General features: G+C 36.9%; 1 protein-coding gene across 1 annotated transcript in view; it reads left to right on the forward strand.

Moving 5' to 3' along the window:
- pkhd1l1.1 (PKHD1 like 1, tandem duplicate 1) overlaps positions 1-14,267 on the forward strand; it is a 38,642-nt gene that overhangs the window by 12,150 nt on the left and 12,225 nt on the right. The window contains exons 33-49 of the mRNA XM_016497775.1: positions 1,206-1,398; positions 1,585-1,727; positions 1,906-2,010; positions 2,894-3,082; positions 4,189-4,359; positions 4,491-4,702; positions 6,204-7,179; positions 7,733-7,981; positions 9,207-9,356; positions 9,636-9,810; positions 10,463-10,619; positions 10,715-10,871; positions 10,955-11,164; positions 12,082-12,211; positions 12,592-12,833; positions 13,007-13,143; positions 13,649-14,265. Coding sequence (XP_016353261.1) covers positions 1,206-1,398; positions 1,585-1,727; positions 1,906-2,010; positions 2,894-3,082; positions 4,189-4,359; positions 4,491-4,702; positions 6,204-7,179; positions 7,733-7,981; positions 9,207-9,356; positions 9,636-9,810; positions 10,463-10,619; positions 10,715-10,871; positions 10,955-11,164; positions 12,082-12,211; positions 12,592-12,833; positions 13,007-13,143; positions 13,649-14,265 — 4,213 coding nt within the window. The remainder of the gene's footprint in view (positions 1-1,205; positions 1,399-1,584; positions 1,728-1,905; positions 2,011-2,893; positions 3,083-4,188; positions 4,360-4,490; positions 4,703-6,203; positions 7,180-7,732; positions 7,982-9,206; positions 9,357-9,635; positions 9,811-10,462; positions 10,620-10,714; positions 10,872-10,954; positions 11,165-12,081; positions 12,212-12,591; positions 12,834-13,006; positions 13,144-13,648; positions 14,266-14,267) is intronic.

Below are 14,267 nucleotides of genomic sequence, written 5' to 3' on the forward strand. Positions count from 1 at the left end.
ACATATAACTTTAATAGCGCTTCAATTATGTGTCACTCAAAAACAAGTAGTCAAATCCAGTCTGATTAGACTTTGGACATGGAAATCATGTCATAATTATGTGTACATGCAAATCTAAAATGAACTTTAGCAGCACCTACTAATACAAAATTTTCTGGGCATAAATCTTCTATAAAAGTGTTTAAAAAAAGGAATTAAATAAATAAATATTCATTCTTACAGTCTCTCTCTCTCTCTCTCTCTCTCACACACACACACACCTTATGCCTTAAATTATATTAATAAGATATATTTAGTTCTGGAGGAAAAATCCTTCAAGTATTTTAGATAAAGACCTGATACTAAATTTTCCATTGAGGAGGAAGTTTAAGGAGACGCACATGTTTTCTTTAGCAACCGTCTGTATATTTTGTTTGATATCTGATCTGAATCAGACACGTCTCTTAGATCAGAGAGGGTCAGACTGTGACTGTAATGTAAACCATGTCTTATGGTCCTTTTTTAAATAAAGTTACCAACCAAGTTTTATTTACTTACTAAAAACAATTTTTACTCACAATTGGCACTTGCAAGTCTCCATTTATGACCCTTAATGAGATTTTTTTGGTTTGTTTGTTTCAAATCACCTGCCTTTATTCCAAATAGCCTGTAGTCACTTTTACACTTTGAACTGCTGATAGCAACAGAAAGCTACATGACAAATAGAAGTGTCAGTGTAATTATGTCTAAAAATAGGACCTACCATCAATTAGTGAATTCCACTGTTTCCATATTCAAATAAATGCTTAGCTTCTCTTGTTTGAGACAAGATAATGAAATTGAAAGACATGGGATACAAACAAACAGGTAAAATCACATTCAAGTGTCAAGTGTCTCTTTCCATCCCATTGTCCTGATCTGCATTTACATCTTGGTTACAGCTGTAAACCTCCATATGGCCTCCAGACAAACCTCTTTCCAGCTCTTTTGTGCAGGCCAGATAATTGCACTGGCTTTAGCTTATGTCACGCAATCAGAAAAGCCGGTTTGGCTGCAGTGAAGGACAATCAACAGCGTGACGGTTCTTAAAAGCTGCTCTAAACACTTCAGACAATAAACAGTCACAGCAATTTCATTTCTAACTTCCTCATTGCCCCCACCCCTCAAAATCTTACTAGAACAGCAATTAATTTGACCTTGTTTTCACTTCATCATTTGTTATAAAGGACGCAGGATTCTCACCATCTTGGGCACAAATTTTGAGTCGCATGATAATGGCAGCTCTGTTTTGATTGATGAGGCTGAATGCGAATTGCTGGAGTGGACCAACGAAAACATCACCTGCCTGTTACCCACACTCCCCCCAGCTGAATACAAAGTCCATGTGAGAGTCGGAAATCAGGGTTACCCCTTAACCAGGTCTCATATCACTTTCTGTACTCTATAACATCAGATTTCAAACTATCGTATTTAAAATATCATGCTACAACTGTAGAAGACTACAATTTAATATTATAATTGTCAAATAATTGTGCATTTACAATGACATTTTTATCAAAAGTGAAGCTTTTTAGAGTTATTAATGTTTGTTTTGTTTGTGTGCAGTGCTGGCGTTAAAACCACTATAGAGTATCTTCTAGAGGTGACTGGTTTCTCTCCATCTCTGGGGTCTTTGTATGGAGGAACCACCATCACTATCACCGGCTCTGGGATCAGTAAAGTCGCAGCAGATAACAATGTCACTCTGGGTAAGACAATACCACAACAGAAAAAAAATGCATCAGCCTTCTTTAAAACATTCACCATGTTTACCGTGTAATACTTTGATTTCAACATTTTTCACAGCTCTTCACCGAAACAAATAATTTCCAGATCATTTACTGCAGTGAATGTTATGACTCTATGAATGTTATGTGTTTCATACAGGAGACAGACAATGCCGAGTGACAGCCGCTTCAGATCATCACCTGGAGTGTGTGACCCAGTCTAGAGATAAAACACACACTGTGGCTAACCAAGGTTTCCACCCCGGTAATATCTCTTTTATCTCTTGTTCCGTCACACACGCAACACCTGAATACATCAGAGAAAGGGGAACAATGGCTGTCAGCACAATGACTGTCTCATCATGTCAATGACTTATCAAATACTCGAGCTGCCAGAAAAATTGCAGGATTCTCCACAGAACTGTTTAAGCTGAAGTTTTTTGGGCTTTTTAAAGAGCTATGAAAATATGGTTTACATTGTTATAAGCTATATTTTATACGATAAGCTATATTTAGTCATGCACAGAATTTACACAGAAAGTTCAGTGAAATCCTAGCAGATTTGCAAATAAATCTGAATGACAGCTATTAGAATTCTGTGCTGCCCCTCGGATGTTCGCGTTTTAAATAATTGAGCTAATATGATGTTTCTGTTACCAATTACAATTTCAGATGTATTTAATATTCTGTTAAAAAATTTCTGCAGAAGTCATTATAATGCAAGGGAAAAAAATAAAAAATGGTTGAAATTAGAAACATTTTATAAGTCATAGAAATAGATACACTTTAAACTTGAAAAAAATGTTATGGCAATAAAATCTTAAAGTAATGGAGAAGTGATGACAAATAACATCTCAAAGTAATAGACATGTCATAAAAATGAATAAAACATTAAAGGTTCATGAACAATTTAGAGAAAAAAAATATTAAAAAGTAATGGAAATGAATGAAATCTTAAAGTAAATGTAAAGTGTCATGATGACACCTTTTTAATTTTAATGTGCAATCTAAAACATATTTATCTAGTCTGATAAAGTTATAGAAATTAAATTATGGGATCCCTAGATATAATATTTTGTCATAAAATGTGCATTTGTGACTGTGTTGCATTACACTTGCATAGAGTTAATTACATCATATGTGTTCAGTGTACGGTCAGGGTTACGCCTGGAGCCCATCTGCGCTAATAGCCTCAGTGGGGGACACAGTGGTTTGGCTCTGGGACGCACCAGCTTTTGTGTCTGGTCTGGGCTACAGGGTCTTCAGTGTGTCCAGTCCCAGCAGCACAGACTATGATGGCATTGCTTTCAGCAGTGGAGACACCCGAACTGCCAAAGGTACAAACAACAACAACAACTACTACTATCCGTGTTAACACTGCTCATTCTAATTTACATGAAGCAGGACAAACAAAACTACACAAACTATTTGCGACATTCTAATTTACATTAAGCAGGACAAACAAAACTACACAAACTATTTGCGACATTCTAATTTACATTAAGCAGGACAAACAAAACTACATAAACTGTTTGCAAAAACATTTGCCTGAGCAGCATTTTAAAAACGAGTCCTTCCCTAATAATGTACATTTTCTAGTCCTTATTAAGAGACCCTATGTAACTAAATGAATCAAAACCACAATAAGAGAGTAGAATAAGAGGGTAGAATAAGGCAAAAAAAAAACTATGGTCCAGATTCGTGATTAGATTCAACCAAGTACTGTTATTTTTTATTTATTTATTTGTCTAAGGTACTTTTCCTGGACACAAATGACTATTCTGCTCTATATACTGTATAGGTACTTGGAATAATTTGTATGGTAAAAGTATGTATACAAATAGATGTGAATTTAATTGAATTAACATTTGCAGTTCTACACTGGAAAATTCAACAGTCTGGGAGATACTATTTTGAACATAAAATTTCACTTTTTAATTACTTCTACTTTTTATTAATGGCTGCCATCTTGAAAGTTGTCTGACTGAAGTATTTAATTGTTGTGAAATATGCATTACTTTCATTGTCACATACGATACATTGTCTCTGAAACAGTGTTTGGCTTTTGTTTGTCCTGACTGTTGCTGAGAAGGACATTTAGAGACCTCTGGGAAATATAATTAAATACCCCTGATGCAGACAAGCATTTTATTTGTGTCAGATTTCATGAAGCGTAAACGCAAGGTGTCTGCTCTCTACTTAACTATGTATAATGCCAACATAAATACATACCAGTCACTGTGTAGAAAACAATGTATTGTACTATTTTGCAGTTTACTGTTAGACAATTAATTTGTTGAATGCTTTTTGCCGTAAATGGGTAAGTTTGTATTCATGTAAAGGAACTGAAGACAATGAGAGTTGGAGCTGTGATGCCAGTTTGTTTGAGGAACAAAATATGAGTCTACTGTTCTTTGTGCACATGTTTGTGTTTTACCAAAAGGGCTTTTTGCCTACCGTTTCACGTCTCCTGGAGTTTACTACTATAGCAGTGGTTACATCGACACTGGCAACCAGAAGACACTTCAGGGAGTGGTGACTGTTATGCCATTGGAGGAGAGCACTGTTGAGCTTCAGGTGTTTGTGACAGGAATAGAGGCCTCTATGAACATAGGTACAACTGAAACACTTTGATAAGTATTTTCACAGCAAAATACTTAAAAGTACAATCTTCAGTTTAAGCTATGGCAAGGAATGTGTAGGTAAATTCATCATAATCATCTTTTGTGTCCTCCCCAGTTTCACGACAAATTAACTCATCTGACTCCGCTTGTGTGGCCACTTCTGACTGTTTCCGAGAACAGCTGGAATTTAATGAGATATCAGACAGTCTCTACTTCAGTTTTACTTCCTGTGCCAGTCCCACTGTGTACCACATTACGCCTGACCATGGCACTACACACGACATTATCAGAATCAACGGATCTGGCTTTAGCAGTATTAACTGTGCAAACGAGGTGAGCTTCAGTGGCCGACCATGATATTAAAGGTGCTGTAAGGGATTTTTTGGAATATCATACATAAACTATCCCAAATTTCTGACTAAAATACACTGCAAAAAAAAAAAAAAAAAAAAAAAGCCTTTTTTTTTTCTTATCAATCACAGTGCACATACAAAACAACAACGACGAGAAATACACATATTCATATAACATGCACATTTAAACATACACATACATTTTTAGACTATCTACAAAACATTTATTTTACATTCAGAAAATATACAAATAAATGCATAATTACATTTAAAAAGGAAAACTCAATACATTAACATTACTTCAGATTTCAGAGTAAAGGCACAGCAGTTACATGAAACTTTATATCTAGGAATAAAAATGTATACAATTACTAATTAATCTAGGTAAACCTAAGCAAAATGTACATAATCTTTAGGAAACAAAAACACTAATTTTGCCCATTTTTTCAAAAACAAATTTTCTCTACCTAATCCAACTTAACATTGAAGAGAGATATAGATAGATAGATTTGAATGAAATAGAATTAAAAATAATTTAAATTCTTTGAGTAATCACCCCATATTATAATATATGAATTAAATGGTCTTTTAAATAGGTATATTAAATTTAAATGAGAAGAAACGCTGCATACGTTTTTGAGACTTGTTTTCAAGAATACATCTTTAATAATACTTTTTCCCACTTATATTTAAGTGAAAAAACCTACTTGATAAAATACACTGATTTTCAAGGTACAATCTTTGAAAACAAGTCTTAATATTATGTAGTGTTGTTTCTCGTTTTATCTTGTGCTAATGAGTTTTTGATAATGTTATTGGGGAAATGACTGAAAAAAGACAGACAGAACAGGCAAATTTTTACTAAGATGACACTTTTTGGAGTGGATTAAGTTAGAAATACTGTATGCCTGAAATCACTTACAGAACCTTTAAAAAAGCCCACAATCCAGGAGACTTAATAGTTTTAAAGGGGTCATATGATGCTGCTAAAAATAACATTATTTTGTGTATTTGGTGTAATGAAATGTGTTTATGAAAGCACACAACACCTTCACGACATGGCGGCGGCGGCAGCAACAATACTACAGCGAGAATAAAAGTTACGCCTTCTTTCTTTGCAAGAACATTTGGGTGGCGTTATCCAAATCTTCCCAGATAGTGACGTAGGTATGTGGGGGCATGTTAGAACGAGCCGTTTTAGGTAGGTGTGGTTGACTCTTAACTTTTATAAAGAATATCTCTTTGGATTTGAGACTTTAGTCTTTGCAACTTTACAGATCTTCTTTATGCACCAAGAGCTTGTAACACTCCAAAAAGAAAGGAAAAATTGAAATCGCATCATATGACCCCTTTAAATATGATCCTATATAGATCCTAAATAGATCCATTCAGTCTCGGATATTAATGTTAAAACATTATACATACTGTAATATGTAAAGAGTCCATGAGTAAAACATTTTAACTTTTTTTGGTAACCAAAGGTCAAAGTTGGAGATCATCCATGTAACGTCATTAGCAGTACCTCCACTGAGATCCACTGCCAACTCAGTCCTGACAGCGGAGCACCAGTGGGCATCCCATTACCTGTAACTGTCCTAATCAACAACCTTGGCACTGCCATCCTGACCATGCCGAAAGAGTACGACCGCAGATTTGTGGTTCTACCAGTGATAGATTCCATCTTTCCTTTGGTGGGCAGCACTACAGGCCACACGCGTCTCTTCATCTCTGGTTCTGGGTTCTCAAACGGTTTGATTACAGTTGCAGGCGTTCCATGCAACGTGGTTTCCATGGACTACTCTCACGTAGTGTGCGATACCTCACCGTCTGAAGCTCGCAGGGGAGACGTCGTAGTTTACGTCAATTCCATCTCTTCATCATGCAGTTTTGATTGTAAGTTCGAATATTCCATATCCATCGCACCATACGTCTCTGAGGTGCTCCCTAACTCAGTCAGTGGAAACACCACCACTGTTGTGATCACCGGCAGTGGGTTTGGGAATGATTCTGCCGATCTAATGCTATCTGCAGCCAACGTCCTTCTGGAAGTCATAGAAGTCACCGATAGCAGTATCAAGGTTTTAGTTGGCGCCCTTCCCGCTGGTACACACGTCCTACAAGTGGTGGTGATGAGCAAAGGTCTCGCCACAGGAGATGAAACCCTGACCAGCATAGCACAAGCCAGCATCAACCCAACATCAGGCAGCATTGCTGGAGGAACGCCGCTCTTGATCACGGGAAATGGCTTTGTGGCGGGAAATACAACTGTGAGGCTCGCTAACTCCCCCTGCAGGATTTTAGATGTCACTCCAGATACGTTGAGGTGCATGACACCTCCTCACGCAGAGGGACAGGTGCAGGTGAACATTAAGGTGTTTGATGTTGTGTATCCACCTCAAAGTTTCAACTACTCTAAGGGACAAACTCCAAACATCACCTCCGTCAGTCCTAGAACAGGTATGAACAAGCATTTACTATAGAAAACTGCAGTGACGATATATCTTTGAAGGCCAATCCTGGAAGTTAGCATCACCCTGGTTCCCTCGACAAAAACCCAATAGGATTTTTCCACTGGCTTTTGGATTATTGCAGAAAATCAGCTCTGTGACCAACAAAGGTTTATGATTCGTTCACATATTGTTGCCAGAAGTAAAAAGCTAAACGTAGGCTATACACAAACGACACCACACTCGCGTGATTTCAGTGTTTACCATGTTAAGCTTCCAACAACTCTTTATTTTCCAAGTTTGAGTTAGAATAGCTTGCAAGAACGTTCACTGTGATAGTGTTTAATGTACCTTATAAACTCCTATTTGGCCACTTGTGATGAGATATTACTGATGTATTTTATGTCATAGAATAAACCGTGAAAATAACTGGAAGTGGTAAAATGCTAACTCATTTCCAAGTTTTGGCCTACAAATATAAGTCATGCCTGCAGCACGCTATTGAACTATTGAATATCACAACACATCGTAGTAACACTACTGACATAATCCTTTCCTTGTAGGTCCGGTTGGAACAGAGATCACCGTCTCTGGTTTTGGTTTTGGCATAGATGTAGCTCTTGTCTCCTTAGAGATCGGTGGCATGCCTTGTAGTGTGTCATCTGTCACAGATACACAGTTGCTGTGCAATGTTGGGGAACATGCGGGAGGAACTTTTCCGGTCATATTTCACCATAAGGTCAAGGGTCATGCCTTGACCCAGTCTGTCTTCACCTATGAGCTGCTGCTGACAGGAGTCACACCAAATGAGGGTAATCAAAATCACTTTCTCTAGGGTAAAAGATTTGTTAATATGGACGGAATGTAAATTGCTTCTACTAAGTTGCTAGTTCTAGTAAATACAATTTAAATCTATTAAATCTAATACTTAAGGTGACATACAAAAACAGCCATAATTTAGCTTTATGTGACCATTTTCACCTTCTCTGACCCTTACATTTAAACATCTTTATGCTACTGTACCTTTAAGACTTATTACATATAAGTCTCAAAGGTACAATAGCATAGACATTACCTCTGATAATGTATTGGTTGTGAGGTCACAAAAATCACAGATTCCTAATAGGGCATTTTGCTTCTTGATTTAAATAGAATTTGAGTTACATACACTACTGTTTAAAAGATTAGGGCCAGTAAGATTTTTTTAAAATGTTTTTAAGTATTTAATGCTCACCAAGGCTGCATTTATTTAATTAAAAAATCCAGTAAAACAATTATATTTTGAAATGTAATTTATTCCTTTGTTTGCAAAGCTGAATTTTCAGCATCATCACTCCAGTCTTCAGTGTCTCATGATCCTTCAGAAATCATTCTAATATGCTGATCTGGTGCTCAAGAGGGATTCTTTATTATTAATCTTGAAAAGAGTTGTGCTGCTTAAACTTTTTGTGGAACCTGTGCAATGAAGAGAAAGTTTAAAAGAACATTTATTTGAAATATAAATATTGTTTGTGACAAAAAATATCTTTATTGATCAATTAAATGCATCCCTGCTCTATAAAAAATGTATTTCTTAAAAAAAAAACATTTGTATGATAGTGTATAGTACAACTCCAACTCAAAAGAACAAGGAAAAAATTATGTATTTTTTATGTCAATTTAATTCTACAATACTTTACATCATTACATCATGGAAAACAAAACATGAACTTTCAGATAAAGATAAATATTAACTGTATTTTGTGCAGTAAATTATTGCCTGCCAAGGGCATCAATCCATTAAAATTCAGTTTTCAAATAAATAAAAAAAGAAAGAATGAATGAATGAATGAATGATGAAAAGCTTTTAGAGACATACCTGTATATGTTTAGTTTTGTACAATAAATAATTAGGTCCAATAAAAAAAATCTGGGTCATGAAGCAAAACTAGATGAGAAACACTGTTACAAAGTGCATTTCTATACTTGCTATCATATTCAAATTAGACTATAGAGTAACAAGACACTACAGGATAACTTTGCTCTGTTTTGCTGTAGGAAGTTATGCCGGAGGAGCCATTGTTGCTATTCAAGGCTCTGGATTCGACCCAAACAGCACCAAAGTCCTCATCTGTAACAGAGAGTGTAACGTGCACCTGCAGAACTCCACCTCTACCCAGCTCAACTGTGAAATCCCACCCAACAATGGCATGTATTATTTTAAAAGTATGGCGTATGTGTCTAGAAATGTTCAGTTAGCAAATCAAAGCGTAATCTATCAAAGTAAGCATTTCTAAGTCTGAGCAAAGATCCCAGTACAAAGTTTTTCCTCAAAAGTAAAACATGCCAGGAATGCTTTAACTGACAGAAGTCAGTCACTGAGAGACAATGGCAAATGTGACAGCACAGGCCATCAGGTCACAGATGAATAGAGCTGAAATAAAGACTTTCAGATTTCATCTTAATGACCGCTTTTATCTCTTACAGGAACTGAAGCAGAGCGGGCCTGCACAGTCATAGTGATGAATGGAGGCGACGCTGTCAACCTCACCAACAGCTATACTTACAGATCCTCTCTGACCCCTGTTATCACCAATGTGACGCCGCGCAGAGGAGGAACCGCTGGAGGCACCAGACTCACGATTACCGGCTCAGGTTTCAGGTGCAGAACAGACCAGAAGTGCATTGTACTGAAATTGATTGTCCTTCAATCATGCTTATAAACACAGTGTTCTCTGTGGCATTACTGTTACAAAGTAAATAATTTCTATGCATTGCACAGTTAACACCTGTGTTATTTATATACTATTATAGTTTTTAATAATATATTGATTTTTTTTAAATATTTTCTCATTTTAAATGTAATTTGTATGTGCTTTTGTCATTTTTTATTTATATTTATGTTTTATAGTGGTATTTAAGTTTATATTTCATTTTTAGTTTTTATTTATTTTTAGTTAATTTTAATGTTTCAACTTTAATTTTCATTTAGTTCAAGTAATCTAATAATTATATGTAATTTTATTTTTACATTTTTATATTTATTTTTAAAAATGTGTTAAAACATGTATTAAACCACAAAATTATGTCATCATTTAATCACCCTCGTCTAATTCCAAAAGTTAAGCTCAGAGCAAATACATTCCTAAACATTGAAAGTGAATGGTGACAAAGTCTAGCTCTGAAACAACACACACAAAATAAATAAATACTATCAGTATTGACCTAAGAGTTATAATGCCTCATTTGGATGAAGAAATAATGACAGAATTTCTCAGTTTCACTGGCTTTTCTCTTCCGTTTCTCACCTGTAGCTCAAATGTCAACGAAGTCTCTGTCACAATTGCGGGGTCTGTTTGCGATGTCCAGTTAGCCAGTGAGTCGCAAATCATCTGTGTGACCAACGCTCAGCCCAGATCCCAAGAAACTCAAGTGCGCGTTCAGCTGGGGAACAGAGGAATTGCCCGAATGGTAAACATGACATAAATACAATTATTACAAGAATAATTATAATAATAGTAATTAAAATTGATTTATCTGCTTTGAATGTCTCTCCTCTCTCTCAGGATAATGCTTCCTTCTTCTACATTGACGTGTGGTCGTCTCCCTATACATGGGGTGGTCTCTCCCCTCCTGAGGAGGGCATGTTTGCTGTAATCACTGCTGGCCAGACCATCCTTCTGGACATCAGCACACCAGTCCTTAAGATGCTCCTTATCCAAGGTATGCTCATTTAGGCAAATACTATCTTTATAAACAAAGCCTTGACACACTCACAGTTCTGTGAATGCCTGTTTTCTCTTTAGGTGGGCGACTGATTTTTGATGAGGCAGACATTGAGCTGCAGGCAGAGAATATTCTGATCACAGATGGTGGAGCTCTGCAGATCGGGACAGAGCATGCCCCCTTCCAGCATAAGGCCATCATCACACTGCATGGACACCTGCGTTCTACAGAACTTCCTGTCTATGGCACCAAGACCCTGGCTGTCAGAGTGGGGGTGCTGGATCTGCATGGTATGTACTATAAATAAACAACACTTCAAATGAATTTTTAGTGAATTATTATATTAAATATATATTAAAAATACATCAAATAAATAGGTATTTTTATTTAATATACAGTACCTTTTTTTAAATGTAAATAATATTGTATTTAGCAAGGATGCATTATATTGATCAAAAGCGACAGTTTATAAGACATTTATAATGTTACAAAAGATTTCTATTTTTCAAATAAATGTTTTTCTTTTGAATTTTCTATTCATCAAAGAATCTTGAAGGGGAAAAAAAACTCAGTTTCCACAAAAATATTAAGCAGCACTTAACTGTTTTCGAAATTGATAATAATAAGTGTTTCTTGATCAGCAAATCAGCATATTAGAATGATTTCTGAAGGATCATGTGCTGAAAATTAAACATTGGCATCACATGAAAAAAGAAAATAGTTATTTTTAAATTTCAATTTAAAGTTTAAAGTTTCATTACATTTTTTCAGTATTTGTGATCAATAAGAGCAATTGTGATGCTGAGCATAAGAGACTTACAATCTTACAGACCCCAAACATTTTGAACTGTGGTGTAAATATTACATGTGAAAAATGCATACCCATAAATACTGAACACATGTACCTGATTTTGATTAATTTTTCTGTCTGTAACTTGACAAATTGAAAAATCTCAGAGCTACCGGAAAATCTGCATCTAAAAAGTCACAATGTCAGAAACACAATATTCTTTAGAAAATAAAGTAATCTTCACAGAAATAGAGATGACCTACATATCACTCCCAGAAGGCTCAGTTAAGTCAGAAAGCCCCTCAGGTGGGCTTCACAGAAGAGCTAAATTTCCTTGATACAGACACCATAGTGCGTAATCACTCCCCTGCAGTGAGAGGTTTTGTTTAGGGCTTAACTACAATCCTGCTTCTCCAGGAATCCATGTCCCTATGCCATGGACTCGCCTTTCTCAGACTGCACAAAGCGGCTCCAAGACGCTGACACTGATGGATGTCGTTACCTGGAAGACTGGTGATGAAATTGTCATCGCTTCCACAGGGCACAGGTAGGTCATCGCCCAAACCTGCAGCGAAACTCGGTTTCAGGTTGATCTGACTGAAGCTACTGACTTACTAGAGAAACTGAACTAAATCAGTGTAGGAACAAGGGCCAAGGAAATGAAAAAAGTACAGTTGTTCTCTATAAACGGTACCAAATGAATTTATTTGATTTAAGAAAAACAAAACATTTATCAAAATCAAAATCATTTATAAACATTTGACCTTTTTCAGTTGAGATTTGTTTTCGGGGTGGTGGAGAACACAAAATTGTAAACTTACTGTTTAAGTTCTTGCTCAAATTGTATGTACTAAATGCTATACAAATATGCTAATAATAATGATGTCAATACTGTTGCTAATAATCTAAAATATGTTGTTTTGACAGACACAGCCAAAGAGAAAATGAGTTGAGGAGAATTGCCTCAGTTTCAGCTGATGGAAGGACCCTCATTCTGACCGAACCACTGGAATACACTCATCTGGGTGTGTCTGTGACGCTGCCTGATGGGACAGTTTTTGAAGCAAGAGCAGAGGTCGGTCTTCTTACCAGAAACATTGTTGTCCGTGGATCCAACAACGTGGAGTGGAATGATCGGATTGAAGCTTGCCCTGATGGATTCAACACAGGTTTGGATGTTGTTTCCTCAGCTGTGGATGGATGGAAAGACAGACAGACAAATAATCATTTCATACACACAATCATGACAATTCCTTAATAATTTCTTAAAAGTCATGTGAAAGTCAGTGTCAATTTTATTGACTTTTATCGAACACAACTCAATATACTTTTTTGCTTACAGGGGAATTTGCTACACAGACTTGTTTCCAGGGTAGGTTTGGAGAAGAAGTAGGAAGCGACCAGTTTGGTGGCTGCATCATGTTCCACGCACCACAACCAAACCAAAATCTGGCAATTGGCAGAATTGAATATGTTGAGGTAAATGTTCATTCTGTTTCAAAAACATGTTTCAAAACTCTTGGAGACCTTTAAAGGCATAGTCCACTGAAAAATGAAAATTCTGTCATCATTCCTCATGTAATTCCAAACCTATATGCCTTTTTTTGTTCTATGGAACACAAAAGAAGATATTTTAAAGAATGTTGGTAACCAACAGTTCCAGGTCTACAAGAGCCTACAAGACATAAGGAAGACATGTGAAAGGCTCTTGTAGTCTCAGGTAGTCCCAGTTTTAGATCCCATTGATTTCTATAGTATTTTTTGTGCATACAATGGAAGTCAAAGGGACCAAAACCATTGGTTTACCAACATTCTTCAAAATATCTTCTCTAGTGTTCCACAGAAGAAAGTAAGTAACACAGGTTTGGAAGGCTAAGTAAAAATGACAGAATTTTCATTTTTCAGTGGACTATCCCCTTTAAGACATCAAATATTTACAATAATTGTCAGTGATGGCATTATGTTTGTCATTGTCCTACTTTAGCTCTTCAATGTTGGACAGGCGTTCCGTCTGGGACGCTACCCAATCCACTGGCATCTGATGGGTGATGTTAAGTTTAAGTCATATGTGCGTGGATGTGGCATCCACCAGTCCTACAATCGTGCCGTCACCATCCATAACACCCACAACCTGCTGGTGGAGCGTAATGTCATCTACAATATCATGGGTGGGGCCTTCTTTATTGAGGACGGCATTGAGACTGGCAACATCCTGCAGTACAATCTGGCGGTATTTGTAAAACAGAGCACCAGTTTACTAAATGACGATGTGACTCCAGCTGCATACTGGGTCACCAACCCTAATAACACCATTAGGCACAATGCCGCGGCTGGTGGAACGCACTTCGGCTTCTGGTATCGCATGCATGATAATCCCGACGGCCCTTCGTATAACCCCTACATCTGTCAGAAGAGAGTACCACTGGGACAGTTCTTTAACAATACGGTGCATTCGCAGGGCTGGTTTGGCTTGTGGATCTTCCAAGAGTTTTTCCCCATGCGTACCGGCAGCTGCAGCTCCTCAACACCGGTGCCAGCAGTGTTCCGCCGCTTCACTTCCTGGAACAACGAGAAAGGTGCTGAGTGGGTGAACGTAGGAGCGG

The sequence above is a fragment of the Sinocyclocheilus anshuiensis genome, unplaced genomic scaffold (genome assembly GCF_001515605.1).
Source record: "Sinocyclocheilus anshuiensis isolate Anshui unplaced genomic scaffold, SAMN03320099.WGS_v1.1 scaffold1038, whole genome shotgun sequence".
NCBI lineage: Eukaryota > Metazoa > Chordata > Actinopteri > Cypriniformes > Cyprinidae > Sinocyclocheilus > Sinocyclocheilus anshuiensis.